At 44.4% G+C, this 22920-nt stretch overlaps 1 protein-coding gene across 4 annotated transcripts in view; it reads right to left on the reverse strand.

The window, feature by feature from the left end:
- The window catches only part of LOC115094928 (serine/threonine-protein kinase Nek11-like), a 403945-nt gene that overhangs the window by 374116 nt on the left and 6909 nt on the right, over positions 1–22920 (reverse strand). For 3 of the 4 annotated variants that reach the window (XM_029608021.1, XM_029608022.1, XM_029608023.1), the window contains 2 exons: positions 8600–8666; positions 7897–7919 (listed from right to left, as the gene is read on the reverse strand). In XM_029608021.1, coding sequence (XP_029463881.1) covers positions 7897–7919; positions 8600–8666 — 90 coding nt within the window. The remainder of the gene's footprint in view (positions 1–7896; positions 7920–8599; positions 8667–22920) is intronic. The other variant, XM_029608024.1, reaches the window with a different exon arrangement.

Genomic DNA, 22920 nt, shown 5'->3' on the forward strand with positions numbered 1-22920 from the left:
ATGTAACACACAGCATAATACATAAAAAAGAAAAAATAAACTCGTGATTATATAACTCTGACATGTCAGGAAAAAGGCTCAGTGGGTAATAACACCTAAAGCCTCAAATACTCATCCTAGAGCTTTCATTGACTGTGTCAAGATTAAAGGCTTGTTCAAATAACACCACCTTCAACGCGCAATCGTACAGGAGCCAGCAACAGAAAAGGCCCTATCACAAGTGTCTACTAAATAAACAGATTGGACAGAAGATACTTCCAAAAAACTTCACTGTGCAGTCCTCAGTAAACAAGTATGCTTATATTGCACATAAATATCAAATAACTTCTGTGTTTTGCTTATCTTGTAATATAATCCAGCTGTGGTTTGTTGCAAAAAGCCTCTTGCCTGTCTTCATTAGTGGACACAGACAATGTCTAATGCTCAGAAAGAGCAATAATAAAAAAAAATTTTAAAGGGCCAGCCCAGTGGACCTAGGTTTGATCAGTGCATCAGTGTGGTGGATGCCTGGAACGCCCTTCTGGAGGAAGTGGTGAAGACCAAAACTGTGAAGGATTTCAAAGGGGCGTGGGATACTGTGGATCTATAAAGTCTAGAGGATGTGAATGAAGAGAAGGGGCATAGGGGTAGCTTGCGGGAATGACATCTACTACCTGGAGATTAATACCTTTATTCAATAAACATACTCACTGTTAATGGGACTCAAACATTGCTCTATGCTTCAACAGCAAGAGGAAATGTGGAAAAAAGGATTTGCATTCACAAAAGTGGGGGAGTAGCTTGCTTGTTGTGGCGGTTACTACCCCAAACCAAATAAGACTGATACTTCACTTTCAGTGCATATCCAGCATAGCTCTCTGCTTGAACGGCAGGGGAAAAGACTGATACTTCACTTTCAATGCATATTCAGCACAGCTCTCTGCTTCAACAGCAGGGGGGAAAGAGAAAAAGAGGATTTATATTCAGGCAACAACCAACAAGGACTGAATTACATAGTCTGGGTAAACAAATAAGCATGGTTGTAGCTTACTTGTTACGGCAGTTACTACCCTGAATCAATTAAGCCTGATACTTCACTTGGAATACATATCCAGCGCAGCTCACTGCTTCAACGGTAGGAGGGAATAAAGAAAAGAGGATTTATATTCAGACAACAACCAACAAGGACTGAATTGCACAGGTTGGGTAAACAAATAAGTGTGGGAGTAGCTTGCTTATTGCGGCAGTTACTACCCCTAACCAATTAAGCTAGATACTTCGCTTAGATGCAGCTCCAGCACTGCTCTCTACAACAATAGTGGGGGTGGAAGGTAACTAGAACCAAAATTTACTAATAAGGGCCAAGAGTAACATAAGTATGAGAAAAAAATAAGTGTGAAAGCTTGCTGGGCAGACTGGATGGGCCGCTTGGTCGTCTTCTACCATCATTCTATGTTTCATTTCATTTCATTTTATAGGTCTTCCACTCCCCATTGTGGCCAGGGCTAAGGATGCAGCAGAGGCAGCATTCACAACCCCTGGAGACAGGCAAGCATTGTGCAACAGCAACACCCAGTGGCCACATGTAGAGCCCACAATGATAGGATTTGTGAAAAAGCCCAGGTGCATAGCCCTCTGCTAAGGACTATTTCTGTGATAACTAGGCTAGTTGAGGTGGGAGGAAATATAATATATGGTGAAAAATCCCCAGGTAGTTGCAAAAAAAAGGCTCATGATGTGAGTATACCTGTGCAGTGCTCGCCTCCTGCCAGCAGGGGCCCTCAGAGGGTCATGTTATCTGCTGTTCAGTGCTCCAATGCACTATCAGGCTGATAACTGTAAAAAGTGCGAGAGCGCCCGCTCTCCCGATGTGCACCCAGGCACCTCTCCTGAGCTTGCAATTCTCTCTTTAAATGAGGTGGTGTGTTAAGGAGGTGCTAGGGACAATAGTGCGACCCTAGTGCCTCCTTATTAGCGGTAGAGGTGGCTGTCATTGTGTCTGACAATCAACGCTTAATGTTACCGGCATTGGTTTCCGAACTCCTGACAGCCACGGCTTAGGAAAACGGAAGCCGGTAAAATTGAGCATCCGTTTTTCTAACCACTGACTGGTGGGCAGATTTTTTTAAATTTTTGGTTCCTCCGACTTAATATCGCTAGAATATTAAGTCGGAGGGTGTACAGAAAAACAGTATTTTCTGCTTTTCTGTACACTTTTCTGGGTTCCTTAAATTTTAAAGCCTGCTTGGCTGCACATTTTATTTTCAGTGTCCCGGGCAACTAACTAATAGGCTCATTAACATGCATTTGCTTGTGATGAGCGCTATTAGTTTTCGGGGGGATTGGCTGCGTGTTTTCGATGCGCTATTCCCCCTTATTACTATAAGGGGATAATAGACCCGCATCGAAAATGCACATCGACAACGGGTGCTAAAAGGTGCCTCTGCCTAAAATTCTTCCCCTCCATGAGTACTGTGCCTCAGTGTAGAGTTCTCTGCACTCTGTGTTGTGGTCCTTGTTCTTGATATCCTGGGATATTTTTTATGAATATGCATGAGATAGATTTGCATGCAGTGGAAGCAGTGCATGCAAATCTATTTCATGCATGTTCTTTGTGGATATCTTGAAAACCAGGTCTGTTTGTGGCTCTTGAAGACCAGAGTTGGCCACCCCTGTCCCAGTCTTAGTCTCATTTCTAGTTATTGCCTTGTTTCTGTTTGTGTAGTGTGTTCTTGTTCTGTTTGGCCTTGTATTTGGCCCTAGTATTGTGCTTTGTCCTGGTATCTGTTCATTTGCTCTGTGCCAGTCTTGTTTACTGGGACCTTATAGTTCCTATCTCAGTCCCAGCTCAGCCCTGTCTGCCTTGTGGGTGCCTTTTAGTTCTTGAGTGTGTGCACCTTCTGCTAAGTCCTGCCGGCCTCCAGAACCTGAGGGGGAGGGGGCCAGTCCAGGCAGAAGATCCTGGGTGTCAGGCCTGTGCTTTCTAGGTCCAGCCCTGCTCTAGCTCTGGGGGGTTAGCATTACCGTCATACATAAGACCAGATCCCCTACCCTAATTCCAATTGAACTGGAAGCCCAAAGTTGCTGGAAGAAACTGCCAGTGCCTCCCCCCTCCCAAAAAAAAATACATTACAAGAATTTTTCAGCAAAAGTACTATAGCCATTTCCCATGGCGCACGCTACCAAAACCCTTCATTCTTGTCACCTCCCACTTGGACTACTGCAACCTGCTCCTCCCAGATCTCCCACTGACCCAGCTCTTTTCACCACAAAGGTCAGCGCTGCATGTTAGTTTCCTCCGGTTTCATTATGACCATGTATCACCCCTCCTCAAGCCACTACACTGACTCCCATCTGCTTCTCTTCATCTAAAAGTGCCCTCACGCTGGAGCTCCTCATGATCTCTTCTGTCTTCTCTGTGCCTGCGCTGCTGCACGTGACCTCCATAGCCATGCCTTGACCCTGCGCTTTCCACTTTGCTGCACCTGATGCCTGGAACAACCTTCCTGAGCTGCTGCATTATCGCTTCTTACTTTCCAGATTTTACCCTTATCAATTCTCTGTTCAGTGCAGCAACTACATTTCTTGAAGCCTCTGCTTATCTTGACCAGAATGTCACAGAGCAGGGTCTGAATAGAGCTACCTACATCTAGCAACACTATAGCTAGAAATGATAGAGAGTAGCGGTAGTGTGTCTGGACCAGAATTCCTGATTCAGTGCATCATGGCCCCGCTCTGGCCATATTCAAATCCCTTTTGTGGCTGCTTTTAAATCATAATCACGTTCCTACAATAAATACATTTCCCAGAGATGCTCGCTTGCCATGTATGTTTGTCTTGGCTAGAGTGTAAGCTCCATGGAGAAGGGACTGTCTCGTGTGTCTGCATACATCTAGCACAAGAGAAATGATAGACAGTAGTTCTGTAATCACATACGTTTGGGAGCTTGGGAAATTCTTTTCTGTGGAATTTTTTTTGATCCACTCAATGTATTTTATCAGGAACTTGTAAAAGCAACCCTCAAAAACATGAAAATATAAACATAATAGAATTTAAATTAGCTCTTCACAGAAAACACCCCTTAGTTTTCTCATTTGAGCCCAATCAATAGACACTTTTTTTTGTTGCAGAATCTGTCAGTATATAACAGCAGTGTGGGATCTTTTCATTAATTTAATCCCTTCTGCCCCCAAAAATGTAACAAGTTCCCATAAGGCTTCAGAGGTCAAACTGAACTCGCTCTCCATGCATTTTGCAATCATAAAGGGCAGAAGTACAAAAGTCATCACGTGTGTGCCCTTCAGCAAGCAACTTGCTCAAGACCTAGGCACGCATTCATCATTTGTATGGCCAACACAAGGTGATATGTTTTTATCTAACTTTGGAAAGCAGATTAATAATGGGCAACTAAAGAGTGGAGCAATGGGAAAAATTATAATGGTGAACCTAATAAAAAAGTGCCCACCTGTTTTAGTATATTTCAGCATAGCCTACAGGTATAGTTTTCCTTCTACTACTTTTTCCTTTTATTCTATGATAGCCTTTCATCTAACATGAACTTATACAGAACTTTAAAGTAGGTGAGTCATTTTGAGTTTTATAAGGACCTTTTTTTTTTTATTCTATAGGTGATTGATTATCTAGCTGTTTCCACCATGGTTCATATACAAACTAGTGAAAAGATCACCATCTTTGGTTTGGTTTTGCCTGATATCCAAGACTTTCCAGCCAAAGTATAAAGTGGGATTCTTTCCTAACCAACAAGTTGTTTTAGATCCTTTTAGTTTGACACCACATAAAAATGTGTGGCGAGGTATTTTCCTTCTTTTCTTGGCATCATATTTGGATCAAGTACTATAAATGGTTATCCCTGGGAGGCTGTGCTCAGATCCATGGTGTTGTTTGTTTGATCACAAAATTCCTACAACATGTCCCAAAGATGAGAGCAAGAGTTTCTCTGTCCCTACATGACCCCCACACTTGTCACTGCCAGAAATGTTTCCAAGTCCTGAATCTGAGTGAATTGAGCCCTTGCTGCTTTGGTTCCCAGGACAATGCCCACTTCTGATAATTATTAACCAGTTAGTAGGACAACTTGTGTCCATGCAATAATAAAAATAAACACATGGTCTGATTGCTCCACTTGTCAGCCCGTACAATCGGGCCGATGCAATATTGGCACACCTGATCCCTTAACGCGCACCGATCCACCTCTCCCAGGCCACCGATTTAATATCAGAATTAGCTGCCATGGTAAAAAGGGGGTGCTAAGGGAAATTGGAGATCAGGCCTTGGAGATCCTGAGTGGCCAGCGTGAACTGGTCTCATGTAACAATATGCTAAGGGTGTTACAAGTACAGTTGATGCCATTAGGCCCAGCATTTTTTCCTTGCCCCATTCTGATGCCTGCAGACTCATTTCTGCTTCAGCAGCCATCAGAGTGATGATTCTTTCCTAAGAAAGGCCTTTGTCCGTCTGCTGCTATTACTTATCATTTCCATAGCAGTGCTGCATGGTCCCTGCTCTGTACAGCCTCTACAATCCCATACAGGGCAAAAAAGACGGGGAATTCCATTTATTAAGAAAATTATTAAAATCAATAAAGCTGTGAGCAGGACAGTCAGGGGTTAAGATTTATAAAGTAACGAGGAGAACAGCACATTCAAGTAGTTTGGATGTGAAAGGAAGGAGCAGCAGGGCGAGGGACTTTTGGTGTGACTGCAGCATGTTTGAAGGCAGCAGAATTAGGTGCAGTGGGAAGTGATAGATTAAAGACATGACAGATGGAAAGGAAACCGGGGTGATCTGTAGCCCATTCAGGAACCTCGGTATATAAAAGTTAAAAATAAATAAATAAATAAATTGTGCGTCCCTAGCGCCTCGGCATCAGGCGCCCATAAGAACATAAGAAAATGCCATACTGGGTCAGACCAAGGGTCCATCAAGCCCAGCATCCTGTTTCCAACAGTGGCCAATCCAGGCCATAAGAACCTGGCAAGTACCCAAAAACTAAGTCTATTCCATGTAACCATTGCTAATGGCAGTGGCTATTCTCTAAGTGAACTTAATAGCAGGTAATGGACTTCTCCTCCAAGAACTTATCCAATCCTTTTTTAAACACAGCTATACTAACTGCACGAACCACATTCTCTGGCAACAAATTCCAGAGTTTAATTGTGCGTTGAGTAAAAAAGAACTTTCTCCGATTAGTTTTAAATGTGCCCCATGCTAACTTCATGGAGTGTCCCCTAGTCTTTCTACTATCCGAAAGAGTAAATAACCGATTCACATCTACCCGTTCTAGACCTCTCATGATTTTAAACACCTCTATCATATCCCCCCTCAGTCGTCTCTTCTCCAAGCTGAAAAGTCCTAACCTCTTTAGTCTTTCCTCATAGGGGAGTTGTTCCATTCCCCTTATCATTTTGGTAGCCCTTCTCTGTACCTTCTCCATCGCAATTATATCTTTTTTGAGATGCGGCGACCAGAATTGTACACAGTATTCAAGGTGCGGTCTCACCATGGAGTGATACAGAGGCATTATGACATTTTCCGTTTTATTCATCATTCCTTTTCTAATAATTCCCAACATTCTGTTTGCTTTTTTGACTGCCGCAGCACACTGAACCGACAATTTCAATGTGTTATCCACTATGACACCTAGATCTCTTTCTTGGGTTGTAGCACCTAATATGGAACCCAACATCGTGTAATTATAGCATGGGTTATTTTTCCCTATATGCATCACCTTGCACTTATCCACATTAAATTTCATCTGCCATTTGGATGCCCAATTTTCCAGTCTCACAAGGTCTTCCTGCAATTTATCACAAGGTGGCTCATATTGAGCGCCCGATTTCTCCCGCTACTGTCACAATATACAACCTCAATATACATGACCTAGACTGGGTATATTATAGGTGACCAGAATTTTTTTTTCTCAGTTTTTTTTAAATGATTACGCTTTCGGTGATCCCTCCTTAGTATCGTGACGATAATAGAAGGAGAGATCACAGAAAGCAGAAATTTTGGATTTTTACAATGTGCCCTTGAGTATGACAGACCTTTACGCCAGCCCTGGGTTGGCGTAAAATTTGCCGCATTGCAAGGGCACATTGGTTGCGCAGGAAATTTTTTTGCATCACAGGGATTAGCTAATTGGCTCATCAAATGTACTTTACATGTGATGAGCGCTATTAGCTATGCCCTTGATTGGATGTGTTTTGGACACATTAACCCCCTTTTTGCATTGGGGGTTATGGACGCGCATCCAATTGCGTGGAGAGCCATGCTCTGGCCGCAGTGCACAGGATTGCATTGGCCTCAATGAGACTAAATTAGACCAGGGGCAGTAAAAACAGAGTTCCAATGACTGAAACCAATGATTACCCCCAACCAAGATCTACCAAATTATTTTATGAATGAAAAGGGAACGTGCATTTTATTTTAATTTCGATGAAAATGAGTCTTTTTTTCTTACTGGAATTTGAACGACATTAATGAAAAGCCACACCTGGGTGTAATTTCCTGCCTAGCCCAAAATTAAAATATTGTGCTAAGGACCTGGCACAGCGATCAATGTCCCTTCATTGTAAATTTTAGAAATTAAGATTTGTTTAAGATAGAAAATTTGAGAGCCAGAGAAAGAGAGGCAGACAATCAATTAATATTCAAGGGCAAAGCGACATGGTACAGTCACACTTTGCATTTCCACATGAAAACGTGACAGCAGATCATATGGCCTTTCTCGTGTGCTCTTCCACCCAACTAATTTAACTTTATAATTCTCACCGCTCCGTCAGAGATCCTGTGTTTATCCCTTGCTTTCTTGAACTTAGACACTGCCCTTGTCTCCACCACCACTGTAATGCAGAGCCATATGCTGTAAGCTCTTTGGGATGGGGATACTTATTTTACCTGTGCGTTTTTTATCCTATTTTCTGAAAGAAAAAAAATGAATATGAGATGGGTGTAGATATCCAGCGCTGGCTATAATGCAACATCAAACCAGAATAATACGCAACTCTGCACCATTCATTTCCTAAATATTCAGCATTTTCCATTTTTTCCTAAAGACTCCCCCCCCCCCCCGACATCAAGTCTATCACAGCTGTGCTGCTACTGAGGAAAGAAAAGAAGAAGCAGGAAACGACGCCTACGGATTAAACCCAAATCAAAGCAATAACGGAATAAACTTGTTTCACGCCGGCTCCTTCCCTGCAGAGGCAGAGAAAAGCACGTGTGGCTGGCCCCGCCTCCAGCCAACTTCCAGCCAATGGGAAGTGGGGAGCAGGGCCGGGCGGAAAGTTATCCCGGGCGCGTGGGGCGGACGGGATGAGGCGCGAGGGATCTGGGCAGGGTCCGCCTGCGAGAAGCAGAGCGCCCGCCAGGGACGATGCAGAGGGCTCTGGGGCTGGGTCTTGCGTGGAAGCGGTTGAGCGGAGAGCTGCGGGACCAGCTGCGCCGGTACCCCCTCCGCCCCTGTTCCTTGGCGGCTTGCAGTCTGCAGAACAAGAATGCCGTCTGTGAGTATGTCTCTCGCCTTCCGCCCAGCACCGGCCACTTGCCAAATAAAATGGTCAAGTGCTTTTATTTAAAAAAGGAAAAAAACAAAACAAACCTCCTTTATCCATCGATCGCCGAGACCACACCTTCCCCAAAGATCTTGATGCTACCGTATGCACAGCCTATAGCGAAAACAAAAAAGCGGGGTTAAAGGGTACGTCGATGAGTACCAGATATATTTACAGTGTCGTCTCCGTGCAATATGTAACCTAAGAAAAATATACATTTTCTAGGGATCTAAATCAGCAAAGGTTAGACCTATATGAACAAAATGGAACATCCTTCGTATATGAACCCCTAAATCGTCAATGATCTACCTAATACTTAAAAATTAACTTGTAATTAAGCTTGTGACACTGTTGGAAGATGCATTTATTTCTTCAAAGCTATAATACATTATTAATGTTTGGCGCATTTGTGTAGTGACTCTTGGTGCACGCAGGATTTAAATATTTGTAAAAAGCCCATTTAGTCATCCTGCCCACTATGGTAAGGATACATCCCAGCTGCCAGCCAAGTCTAAGGTCATATTTTGAGTTTATATTAAAACAACATCAGCAAGCATTACGCAAGTACGTTTCAGCATTTTATTAATATATATATATATATTTATTTTTTTTTAAAGCAGAACAACTCTCTACATTCAATTTCCTTACACAGTGTATTAAACAGTTTTTTTTTTTTAAATCATTATTCTAGACGTGGTACAGGTGAAATCTGTTCCCTTATGTATAAGGAATATGCATGGCCACAGCGCAGTAGTATATATGCCTTAAATTTGATTACACGTTCCATATTACCTCAGTTCAACTTAAGAGCAAATTCTTGTGTGGATGTTTGGCAGGAAAGCAAGCAGCATGGCAATACTGGCATCTGATTCTGGGTGTGCCCCTACCAGAGCTGCATTCTTAGTCAACAAGAACGATTTGGGTTTATTTTTATTGTGTTTGCAAATGAAGAATGGATTATCTGATTTCTTCTGTTTTTATTTCTTTAAAAAAAAAAAATTGTAACCTGCTGATGCACAACTCCTCCCGCCACATACCATCACCTTTATTTTTAATCTAATTTTTCCAAAAGCGTTTATTAAAATAGTCAAATCTCATTAAAAATGAATCCAGATAAAGAGTGAGTTGGGTAGGATCAGCAAAGAAAAGCGGAATTCCCAGTAAGACTTGGTGAAATGTAAATAGCTTTTCACATTTGGGTTGCCTCGGCTCCATACAGAAATTAGAGGAAAGCTGTGAAGAGAAGTTAAGAAAACCACACACATGCACCCTTCCTATAATCTGAAGAGGGGGTAGGGGCAGAATGAGTCAGTGTCGGGAGTGGGGAAAGGAGGGTGGTAACTTGTGCTGGGTGGGGCCCGTGTTTGTAATTGGGAAAATAACACACAGCTCAGACCTTTTTCAGTTTCCGCTTTTTGTGAAGGAAATGTCCACATTGTGCACGGGAGGTGCCAGCGCTGCCATCCTTACAAATGTTGGCCAAGAAACATCATCTGCAATCTTTGGTTACCTTCTTGTGTACACAGCTAACACTAGTTTCATCATCACTTCTTGTTGTCTACCTTTCTGAACTGTTTTTTGTGTGTAAAAAGGCTGTGAAAACGTGTAACTTTTTCCCAGCTCTCATGTCCCAGAGGATTAACCTTTTGTCCCATATAAATTAGTTCACGGTTTTGGAGTCATGCCATGCACTGTTTTCAACTTAGAACTTTATATTTTATTGGCTATATGCAAATATTTATTTACTACTTTCATAAACTAAAAAGACAGCATCATTGCTTTACATATAGTCCAACTGGCTGAGATATTGCACCATTAATTTTTCCAGAAATTCAGCCTTTTGCCTTGAGATTCTGTACAAAGATACATTATTTATTTAAGATTTTTATATACCGGCATTCATGATACAATCACAGCATGCTGGTTTACAATTGAACAAGGGGTGCAAAATACATTAAAACTGGAACAAGTGCAAGAAATTGCAGTTACAAATAACAAGGGAGATAGAGAAATACAGTAGAAGATTAACATCATGTAGAGTTATTTACAAAGAGCAGCTGTGACTGAGTTGTAGAAGTTGATGAGGAAGCAATTAGGAGGGGTCCGGAAAAGCTTGTTTGAATAACCAAGTCTTGAGTCTTTTTCGGAATGTTGGGAGACATTATCAATATCAAATTCAGCCTATATATATATATAATCAGTTATAATGGACTGCTGGCTGCCAGTGAATGAAAGAGACAATCTGATTGGCTGATAGGGCTGGCATGCCTTTCAAAGATTTTGAAGTATATTAAAATTATTATAAATATTCTTGGCACTGCAGGACATGCTTTCCATAGCCATTCAAATCTTCTGGTATCTTCTGCTCCATGTTGTTCTAGTAAGCTGGTACCCACAGATAATAATCTGATCTGTCTTTTTGGCATTGCTAACTATGCACAACAAAAGTGCATAGCTGGAACTTCTTGCTGAATACCCTCCTTGGCAAACATGTTTGATAAGAACATAAGAACTGCCAAACTAGGTCAGACCGAGGGTCCATGGAGCCCAGCATCCTGTTTCCAACAGTGGCCAGTGCAGGTCACAAGAACCTGGCAGGATTCCAAACAGTAGATAGATCCCACGCTGCTAAGGCACAGGGATAAGCAGTGGCTTTCCTCAAGGTTACCTGTTTAAGGACTTTTCCTCGAGGAACTTGTCCAAACCTTTTTTAAACCCAGCTACATTTAACTGCCTTTTCCGCATCCTCCAGCAATGAATTCCAGAGTTTGTGTATTGAGTGAAAAAGTACTTTCTCCAATTTCTTTTTTTTTATATATATGATTATTTATTGCAAAAGTAAAAACAAAGGGGTAGATTTTATAAATTTGCGCGCGTGCATCTTATAAAATCTGGGGTCGGCGCGCGCAAGGGGGTGCACATTTGTGCAACTTTCGCGTGCCGAGCCCTGCGCGCGCTGCCCATTCCTCCCCCCCCCCCCCCCCCGATCTAACCCTTCCCCCTACCTTTGTTGCCGAAGTTACGCCTGCCAGAGGCAGGCGTAACTGTGCACACCAGCGGGCTGCTGGCGCGCCATCACCCGACCCGGGGGCTGGTCCGGAGGCCTCAACCACGCCCCCGGGCTGGGGTCATGCCTCCCGCCCCGCAATTCGCGCCGCCCACCCGACGCGCCCCCTTTGCGAAGCCCCGGGACTTACGTGCGTCCTGGGGCTTGCGCGCACCACCGAGCCTATGCAAAATAGGCTCGGCACGCGCAAGGGGTTCTTTTAAGGGTTACGCGCATAACCAATGCATGTAACCCTTTTAAAATCCAGCCCAAAACGTTTAACATACATGACTGAACAGAAATAGTCATACTGCCGTTTTCCATTTTGTTCCCACCCCCAAAAGGCAGATATGTAAACAAAGAACAGCTGAGCTACAAAATCAGACTATTGTGTACAAAAGACCAACACAGTCAGGGATGATTGATAAGTGCATTCTGGCCCTGGAGATAATCATTGTAGATAAACCAAATACTAATAAAGGCCTTTTTGCATTTAAGTGAATGTGTGGTGGTTTGATTCTCCATTTGCATAAGGGCATGTAATTTGTTCTGCCAAAGCCAAAAGCTAGGGATCAGTATGGCCTTTTTCGCAAATCAGGCATGCCTTCCAAGGTAAGACATTTATCCTGTCCTTGGACTTGAAAAGATGAGGCTACATCAAAAAGGGCACCCTCAGGAGTAAGAACCACTGGTTGGCCTACTAGGGGAGAGAAATAATACACATCTTACCCCAAAAGGCTTGAATACGTGTGCAGCCCCAAACACTGTGATCCAAGGAGCACTAGTCAGTCTGACATTTACTACATTGATCAGAGTTTAAATAACCCAGCCTATTCAGCCAGGTTGGGGATAAGTATGCCCTACATAAAAACTTGTACTGCATCTCCTGTAGGCCGGAATCCTCCGTCAACTTAGGTATTCTTTTGATAGCAGATAGGATAGAGAAATCGGCCAGGGATGGTATATCTGCCTTCCACTTTAGTTTGCAGTTCATCACATGAGATCTCCACTGCAATATTAAGTAAGGATTTACAAATCCGAGAGATTCCCATCCGCCTCGGAAGTTCTAGCTGAAAAAAATCCTCCAACTGGTCTATAAAAGTGTCCCTAAAATGGGATTTCTGCAGAGAACAGACGTAGTGATGTAGTTGGAGGTATGTGAAAAAAAAGATTTAGGGGAGAAAGCAAAATGTGTGGACAAATCTGGGTAAGAGAGCATAGCTCCCTCAGGATCCACCACATGAGAAAGGGTGGACACGCCCCTTTGCTCCCATTGAGAGAAGAATGCAGGCTGCAAACCAGGGGGAAAGTCCAAATTTCCTCTAATAGGCAGATACCTGGATTCATGAGGACATTGGCCCAATCTAGAACAGAGAAACACCCAGGCCTTATGTAGCAAAATCAAAATAAAATTATCACGAAAAGAAGGGGACAAACGAGCTGTCTTCGCATGCAGGACATATACTGGGTGTAAGGGATTGATCAATTCCCTCTTCAAATCTAGTGGGGTGAAATGCTGAGAATTAAATAACCAGTCCTTCACGTGTCGCAGTAAGCAGGCCAATGTTATATTCCTCTAAATCTGGGACCCCCCCCCAACCCACCCCTATGCCATGTCCCCACCAAACGGGCTATAGAAATACACGCTCGTTTCCCTCGCCAGACACATCGTGAGAGCATTGCATAGATTAATCTTATATCTCGCTTCTGAAGCAAGACTGGAATGGTTTGGAAAATATATATAACCGTTGGGGCCAAAGGATCATCTTAAACAGATTTATTCGGCTGGTTACCGAAAGGGGCAGGTCTTTCCATTCCAAAAGTTTTATTCTTGAGGGATTTTAGTAATGGTAGGATATTTAAATCATATATTTTGGCCAAAGAAAAAAATAATTGAATGCCCAAATGATGGAAAGAGTCCCCTGCCCATTTAAAATGGAATTTCTTCTTCCAGTCTTCTTGATGACATGGATGAGAAGCTAATGCCTCAAATGTATTCATGTTCAGCTTGAAACCGGAGAAGCACCCAAGCACGTAAAAGTTGCCATTAAAGCATTCAACAATACCATCGGGTCACTGAGGCAAACTAAAAGGTCGTCCGCAAATGTGGCCACCTTAAAAGGCATGGTCCCCACTACAATACCAGAGATGGTCACGTTCCTCTGTCATGGCTATTAATAAGGGTTCAAACAATAAGATAAAGGACAACCTTGCCTGCTGCCGCATTGTGGGGGAAATTCTACCGTGAGAGAGCCATTTATTAATATTTGGGCACAGGACATCGAATATAAAAGGTGTACCACCCTCAACCAGCTTCCCCGAAACCAAACTCCTCCAAAACAAAGGAAAGGTAGTCCCAGGCCACGTGGTCAGAGGCCTTTTCGGTGTCAAAACTGACCAATGAGGATGGGTTATTACGTGAAATACTCCAGGCAACAGAGACCAAGGCCCGCTGGACACTAATAACAGGGTGCTGACCTCGTACAAACCCCACCTGATGAGTCCCTATCAACGAAGGGAGAACACTTGCGAGGCGATCAGCAAATATTTTTGCAAGCAACTTAACATCAAATTTTAGGAGGGAAATCGGCCTATAAAAGCCAGGATCCAAAGGATCTTTATCTTTCTTAGGAATTAGCATAATCAGGGCTCTCCAATTTATTTTTAAATGTTTGTTTATAAAATTAATCTTTCCGGTTTTTACAATAAAGTGGTGTACATAAGCAAAAATAGAAAATATGTCAAACATCAAAATAAAATGAACAAATACTTAAAATACAATTGAGGATATTACTGGTAATCAGAACAGGGTTGTGTCTCCTATTATGGAACCTAACATCATGGTAGTATAGTTTGGATTATTTTTCCCTATGTTCATCCCTTTGCACTTGTCCACATTAAATTTCATCTTCCATTTCAATGCCCAGTCTTGCAAAGCCCTCCTGTAGTTTTTCACACTCTTGCTGTGATTTAAGAACTTGAAATAATTTTGTCATCTGCAAATATCACACCACTCGCATTCCCTTTTCCGGATCATTTATAAATATGTTAAAAAGCACTGATCCCAGTACAGATCCCTGAGGCACTCCACTGTTTACCTTTCTCCAGTGGGAAAACTGACCATTTAGTCCTACGTTTTTGGTTTTTTATCTTTTATCCAATTCACAATAGGATATTGCTTCCCATTTAATGACTTTTTTAAATTTTCTCAGGAATCTCTCATGAGGGACGCTTATAAAAATTCCATTACACTGTATCTATGGCTGACCATTATCTACATGTTTTTTAATCCTTTCATAAAAACGTAGTAGATTGGTGAAGCAAGTAAATCCGTATTGATTGTGTCCGTTTAAAGCTTGTCTATCCATATGTCCTGTAATTTTGTGTTTTAAAATAGTTATGATTTTTTTCCTGGAACAGACATCTGTAGTTTCCCAAATCACCCCTGGAACCCTTTTTAAAGATTGGCCATTCTCTCCAATCTTCAAGTACAATAGCTGATTTTAATGATATATTACAAATAATAGGTCTGCAATTTCATTTTGAGTTTTCAGAACTCTTCTGATCTATGTGATTTGCTACTTGTTAGTTTATTTTGCCCTATTGTATCTTCCAGGTTCACTGTGACTTGTTTCAGTTCTTCCAAATCATCATTAAATACAGTTTCCAGCATGTGTATATCCCCAACATCCTTTTCTGTAAATCTAAAACAAAGAACTAATTTATTCTTTCCACTATGGCCTTGGTTTCCCTATCTGCTTCTTTTACCCCTCAGTCGCTAACAGTCCAGCTAACTCCCTCTCAGACTTCCTGCTTTGGATGTATTTGAAAAAGTTTGTGTTTTTGCCTTTATGACATGCTTCTTTTCAGATTTCTTTTTGCCTGCCTTATCAATGTTTTGCATAGAACATGCCAGTGCTTATCCTTTTTTTCCTTTCTCTTTTTTTTTTTTCATTTGGATCCTTTTTCCATTTTTTGAAAGTTTTTGGCTATAATAGCATCTTTCAAATTACATTTTAAGCATGCCAGTAGTTATTTGGCCTTCCTTATGCCTTTTTAATGCATGGAATACATCTAGTCTGGGCTTCCAAGATGGTATTTTTAAACAGCATATATGCCTGATGTAAATTCTTAACCTTTGCAACTGCAGCTTTCAGTATTTTTCTATTTTCTTCATTTTATCAGTCTCCTTTTTGAAAGTTAAACACTAGAGCACTAGTTTTCCTTAAGTTCTTCCTCAAATCAGATTTGATCGTGTTACCAAGTGACCCCATTACAGTTACTTCTCGCACCAAATAGTGCATTCCACTGATAATTAGGTCTAAAATATCTCCCCCTTTTGTTGGATCCTGGACCAACTGCAGTCATTTATTTCATGTAGAAACTTTACCTCCCTACCGCATTCTGTTAACATTTACCCAGTCAATATTGTTTAATTGAAATCTCTCATTATTACTGTTACCAAATTTTTTCCACAGATAAGCAGGCTGAATTAGCCATGCTGACTGGGGTCGTTTTCTGGGACAGCCAAAGCAGAGCTTTGCTCTGTGTGAGGCTGCGCATACTTTTCCTCACTGAGCCATCTTCCTCTTAGTCTTGCTTCTTCCACGCATGACTCCTCTCGGTTCAGCGGTCTCCGAATGTCTCTTCAACACACTGCGCCGGTGGACCCAATGATGCAAGCGCAACATGCTTCGGCACAGGACCCTCCGTCCTGCCATGTGGAAGGCACCTCTAAAGTGTTGGCCTTAACACCTGAATCTAGAGGGGGTATCCTCCCAAGACCAGACTTAACTTTCTCTGAGGACCACGTCTCCATCACAGGCTCAGGATTTACCAGATCTGGCTGAGAGTTTTCAGACCTCTCCTCAGTGTCCAGGTGGCGATGAGACTCGCCATGCCTCCAGGAGCCTCTCCACAAACGCCATAAGCCCCATCCAGTGGAGGAGTATGTCCCTGTTCATCCTCAGGGACCCGACTCAGATATCTGAGCAGCTGTACCACCCAGGCGCCCCTGCAGAGATGACCAAGGGACTTTAGCATCTCAGGCAATGACCCAAATCTCTGACATCCTTTCTAAGTTCCTCTCCTCGGTTGAGGACCAGCATAAGAACATGCCTCACTCACCCCAACAGGACACCTCCCCTTGAGGTGCGTCCCCTTCCTCGCCAAGGGGTAGGGACAGCCCAGACCCTGGAAACACCAGTTCAGATAGGAGCCCATCCCTTTCCCCACCTTCATCTCCGGGCTCTTCCACAGGATATCCTTCGGAGCCGCCAGAACTGGAGAAGGTGGAGCTTAGATTGAACGTGGAGACCCGGAAGGTACCAGACCCCCGGGCAGAAAGTTGTAGGTATTCTCAAGATATTTGAAACACTTGCTGAGCCCACCGCTCCACCATCACACACAGTGCTAGATGCAGTCATGACAAAGTCTCTCAGGCCTTGCCACCTCCAGGAAGACGGACCTCAAGTTCTGCATGAGACAATCACCCTTCTACAGCGCTTTACAGCTACCCCATGCATCCATAGTGGTGGAGTCGGCGATGAAGAGGGGTAAAATGTCCCATCTACGTTCCAATACCCCTCCAGGTCAGGATTCCAGATACCTGAATGATTTTGGATGCTGGGCATTTCAATCCGGGATGTTGAACGCAAATATTCAGCAGCACCAATTCTGCATCACTCAATACCTCTGAGTGCCTGCAGTCCCTCAAACCTTTTGTCGCCACCACTACCCAACCAGACGCGATGCCACAGCCCGCACCCTGGCCCTACAGTTGAGAGACTTCATCTACACGTCGACCCACCAGCTCCTGATCTTACTTGGGCACATGGCGGTGGCCATCTAGGTGGTGCCTTGTACTCGCTTGCACATCCACATGCTGCAATAGGGTCTGAAATCTCAATGAATTCAGTTTGCCCAACCACTGTCTTGCCAGATTCGGCTTACCCCCTGTTGCGTCAGTCTGTCTCAGATGGCTTCGACCCTTGTGCCTCACCTTTTTCTCTGCTCCCCCCTCTAGCCTTGGGAAGATGGCTACTGCCGCGTCTGCAAGCAGCTGTTCCGGGGATGCCGGAAAATGCGATGGAAAAGCCTCACGCTATGTTTCTCCTAAGGGCCATCCACGTCATGGAGGGAACCTCAGGGGCGGCGTCCTCGAGTGACGTCATGCCATCTGGGTATTTAGCCTACGCTTGTTTGCTAGCTCACTGAGTTAGCAAGGATTGGATTCGTCTGGTCTAAGCTACTCTGCCGCTGCCGCTGGAAGCCCTCACTGTCTTTTGAGGTATTCTCTAACCTGGGTACCCGCTTCTCGGGGGCCCTTTGCTTTCTTTCAGGTGCCTTACTGGGATCAGGTACTTGTTCCTCGAGGGCCTGCTCTCCCTGCCTCAGTGCCTGATACCATCTACTTCTGCCTGGTGGAATCGTCAACCTTACAGCTACCATCTAGTGAGTAATCTAATTCTTAGTCTGTCTCATCTACAGATCTGCCGGGCTGGGAACCTACGCCTGGATCTCCCTATACCATCTCGGTGAGACTGATTCCCTCTGCCGAGGGTCCCTGCACTGTTACCTCTGGATCACCTCACTACTGCCATCTCTGGTGGTATCCATCAGCTGTCCAATAAAAGACAAAACTGTGTTTGTGCGTCTTGACTCTAGCCCCGTAGTGTGGCTCCCCACGGGGCTCCTCCCTGTGGGCGTGGTCATCTCCCACAGTACCCAAGAATCCACTCAAACATCTCAAAACCATAACACTCCCAGCATGAAGTCCGACCTGCACTGGTGGCTCCAGCATGCCACTCTGTCAGCAGGAATGTTACGCCCTCCACCTCATTAGCCGATTCTCACCACGGATGCCTTGAACATGGAATGGCAGCCCATTTGGGTCACACTTGCATGCAAGGCCTCTAGTCCCGGTGAGAGAAGACCCAGCAGATAAACTTCCTGGAACTCAGAGCGATCAGCAATGCCCTGCGCACATTCGAGAACCTCCTGCTGGGGAAGGTCGTCATGATCCACACAGACAACCAGGTCGCAATGTTCTACGTCAACAAAGGAGGAGGGTCCGGTTCCTGGATATTGTGCAGAGAAGCAGTACGCATCCTGGAGTGGGGAGAACAAAACTCCATCACCCTGCAGGTAACCTACTTACCCAGCATGGGAAAACGCCACGGCAGACAGGTTGAGCAAGTTCTTCCAGCCGCACAAGTGGGAGTTGCACCAGGATGTTGCAGACTCCATCTTCCAGAGCTGGAGCCTGCCAAGCGTGGACCTATTCGCAACAGGAAAATGCAGGCGTTCTGCTCCATGTACCCCAGTCAGCATCGGCTGGCTCCGGATGCTTTCCTCATACAGTGGCCCGGGGAGCTTCTGTAGGTGTACCCCCTCAATACCCTTCATCTCCAGAACCGTACAGAAATGTATGCTGGATGCAGCAGATCTCATCCTCATGGCCCAGACAACCATGGTAAGCCAATCTTGTACATCTATCCATGGAACCTCCCATTCTTCTGGGTGACAGTCAGACCCTAGTATTGCAGGACATGGGCTCACTGCTCCACTCCTCCCTCCATCTCACGGCGTGGAGATAGAAAGGACAGTGTTGACTCACCTACAATTGCCCGCTGAGGTTCAGGATATTCTGATCTCATCTTGGATGTCCTCCACCAGACACAACTATCAAGGCAAATGGGTCCGATACGTGACTTGCTGTGACACCCAGCACATTGACCCTTTCTCATGTTCCCCGGAGCGTCTACTAGAATACCTTCACTCAGTTTTTTAGTCAGGTCTGGCGACTGCATCTGTGAGAGTCCATGTCAACGTGATTGCGGCTTACCATCTCCCGCACTGGGTCTACCCATCTCTAACCAGTCCCTGCTCTCTCCTTTCATGTGGGGCATCCTTCACCTTCGACTATCCCACCTCAAGCTGCCTGTCCCATGGGACCTCACTGTTATTCTGGAGTAGCTAATGCTGCCAACCTTCGAATCCTTGGACGCGGCCCATCCAAGATATCTCTCCTGGAAGGTGCTATTCCTGGTTGCCCTCACCTCGGCATGACGAGTCAGCGAGTTGCAAGTTATAGTCCACTACTCTCCATACCTAGAGTTCCACCACGACAAGGTAACCTTACTACCTTTGATAGAAAGGAAGGACGAGTTTGTATCAGCCTTCCACATCAACCAGACTATCACCCTGCCAATCTTCTACCTGAAGCCTCACACGAACGAGGGAGAAAGGCAGTTACATATGTTGGACTGCAAATGAGCCCTGGCGTACTACAAGCAGAGGATGCAGTCCGAAGCTAGGCCCTTGCGATGTTTGTTTCCTTCAGTCCGAATGCCCCCGGTCAACTAGTCACTAAACGCACCCTTTCTACTTGGATCTTACAATGCATTCAGTTCTGCTATGCCAAGTGCTCAGAGACTGTTGCTGAATCACCAAAAGCGCATCAAGTTCGGGCAATGGCCACTTCAGTAGCCCATCTCAGGGGAGGCCCCAATCCAGGACATTTGCAAAGTGGCCACATGGCCCTCCCTACACACGTTCACGGAATACTACTGCATGGACCATCAAGCCAGTGGTGGGCAGGACTATACTCCATTCTGTCCAGAAGTGAAGAGTCTGTCCACTGTCATAGGCAAAGTGAGCACAGCCCCTGTGGACTCTGACTTCTGCAGCAATCCAGTTATATTCTCAAGAAAAAAAGATGAAAAGAATAGCAAAGGAAAGGGAGGGAATCCTCTGGCTGTGCTCTCTCCTCTTCAGCCGGGGACTCCCAGACAGCATGGCTAATTCAGCCTGCTTATGTGAGGGGGGGGGGGGGGGGAACAAGTTTTCTTATCCTAAACAGTGTTTTCCATAGATAGCAGGATGAATAAGCCATGCTGGCCCGCCCTTCCCCGAACAGTCTCCACCTTGTGTTTTGCAGATTCACTTTGGAAAGACTTGAGAGGAAGATGGCGCCGCGTGGGAAAGTACGCGCAGCCTCACACAGAGCAAAGCTCTGTCAGCTAAGGGAAGCTCCGCCTCTCCCATCCCGGAAGACGTCCCAGACAGCATGGCTAACTCTACCTGCTATCTACGGAAAACACCATTTACAGTAAGCAAACTTGCTTTTTTAGTTTCCTTCTTTTCTGTTAGTATTTCATTGTCAGTCTGTTTATTCTGGTCAGGTGGACAGTAGTATATCCCCCATTGCGCCTGGAACTTGTATGCATACAGGTTGCACAGTGCATTTTGTCTCCTTCATGGTCTTTATCTTTTTCTACTCTATGCTATCTCTACCATATAGTGCTGCCCGCCTTCCGATCACTAATTTGATCCACCCTGTCATTGCAACCTTGGTAATGCACTGTCCCATTGTTTATCCTCCTCCCTACAGGTCTCTGAAATGCCAGTTATGTCTACCTCTTTGTAAGTTATTACCCTTAAAAGAAGGTATGAGGGTAACCTGCACAGAGCAGCAGTTACTAAACCAAAAAAAGAAATTGCTGGGCAGAGGATGAAGTATTCAAATCTTTTTTTTTCTGTCAACATTTACTATGTTAAGTGCAATCACAGCTAATTAGTCTACATTAGACAGTCAACTCAACTTCTGTCTGGATCTAACGATGCAAGTGATATTCACCATTTAGGTGTAACGAATGGTCTAAAGGCATGGCTGGAGGGCTGACTTCTGTTTAGTTCTGCAGTTCACAAGCTAGCAACACTTATATTGCCCTCGAGAAAAGTCTGTTTGGATATCGGATTGCCCTAGTTCGGTCTAGATTGATGCTAGCTTCTTGATTGCCTAGAACAGTGGTTCTCAACCTTTTTTTGGCCGGGACACACCTGACAGATGGTTCTCACATGCATGACACACTGAACATGTGACCATCACGGCACTAAATATAAACATGCACTCTGCATCCACAGGAATCCCCTCAACCCCCAGCAATGAGTACAGAGCAGATCTAGGGCATTACCCTGTACAACTCACCATACAAAAAAGATGTTCTGGTTCTGATGACATCCCAGTAAAAGCAAAACAAACTCCTTTTATTACCAGGCAAAATAGCCTTCCTTATGAAAAGATAGTAATTTACCACTAATGTATATCCTATTGAGAAAACACAACAAATAAGATTGATACAAATGCCTACATGCTAGTTAAATACCTCACCTCGGTCACACACCCTTCATCAAGTACAAAAAAACCACAAATTATAAATATGGAGACAGAAACTGGAATGGAAAACCAAAAAAGCCACTCTGCATGCAGTGTGAACCTGGAGAAATGGAAAGAGAAATATAGCATCTAACAGACTCTCAGGATTTGCAATAATGCACACAAACTAATCCACACAAAGTTACACCTGCATTATGGCATGCACTCAAACAGTAACAATCCTATCTAAGAAATACAACTATTAAACCAGGCCCTAAACACTAATACATTTCCTATTGGGAAAACAGAATAAGTCAAGCTATACTAAAAATGTTACAAAACAGCTGCTGAACAGAATAATATCCAACAATTAAAAACTCATAAATTATTAAAACATGTCCAAATATCTGCTGTTTTGAAATATTTTATTGATATCGCATAATACCCAATAATTAAAATGGCAGCCACCTTTACTTACCCTCTCCAGCAACTCTCCTACTCCTTTCCCTTCCAGGCCAATAGCACTCACCAGAAGCAGCAAGGGCTGCTGAAGCTCTGTCCTCACAGTCCTCTTCCTTAGTGCCCACAACCAGTCACTCACACAGACACACACACCCCCAGTTAGACCCCACGACCAGTCTCTGTCTCTCTCACACCAGTCATCTTCCTGACCAGTCTCTCTCTCACACAGAAACTGTTGCGTCCGTCAGTCTCAGACGGCTTCGCCCCGTATACCTCACCTTGTTCTCAGCTCCTCCCGCTTACCTTGGGAAGATGGCTACTGCCGCGTCTGCAAGCCACTCTCTCCGGCGTCCCCAGAACGGCTATGGCGTTGCCTCCTACCATGTTCCTCCCAAGGGCCTAGTAGGGTGCGCGTGCTACCCACGTCTTTATTCCAGCTATGGCATGAACCTCGAGGGTGTCCCCCTCAAGTGACGTCACGCCATCCGGGTGTATAGCCTGTACTTGTTTGCTAGCTCATTGAGTTAGCAACGGATTGGTCTCAGCCAGTCTAAGCTACTCTGCCGCTTCCGTGCTGCCACTGGAAGCTCTCTCTGCCCTTCAGGGTATTGACTAACCTGGGTACCCGCTCCTCAAGGGGCCCTCTGCTTTATTTCAGGTGCCTTACTGGGATCAGGTACTCTATCCTCGAGGGCCTGCTC

The sequence above is a fragment of the Rhinatrema bivittatum genome, chromosome 7, assembly GCF_901001135.1.
Source record: "Rhinatrema bivittatum chromosome 7, aRhiBiv1.1, whole genome shotgun sequence".
Lineage (NCBI taxonomy): Eukaryota > Metazoa > Chordata > Amphibia > Gymnophiona > Rhinatrematidae > Rhinatrema > Rhinatrema bivittatum.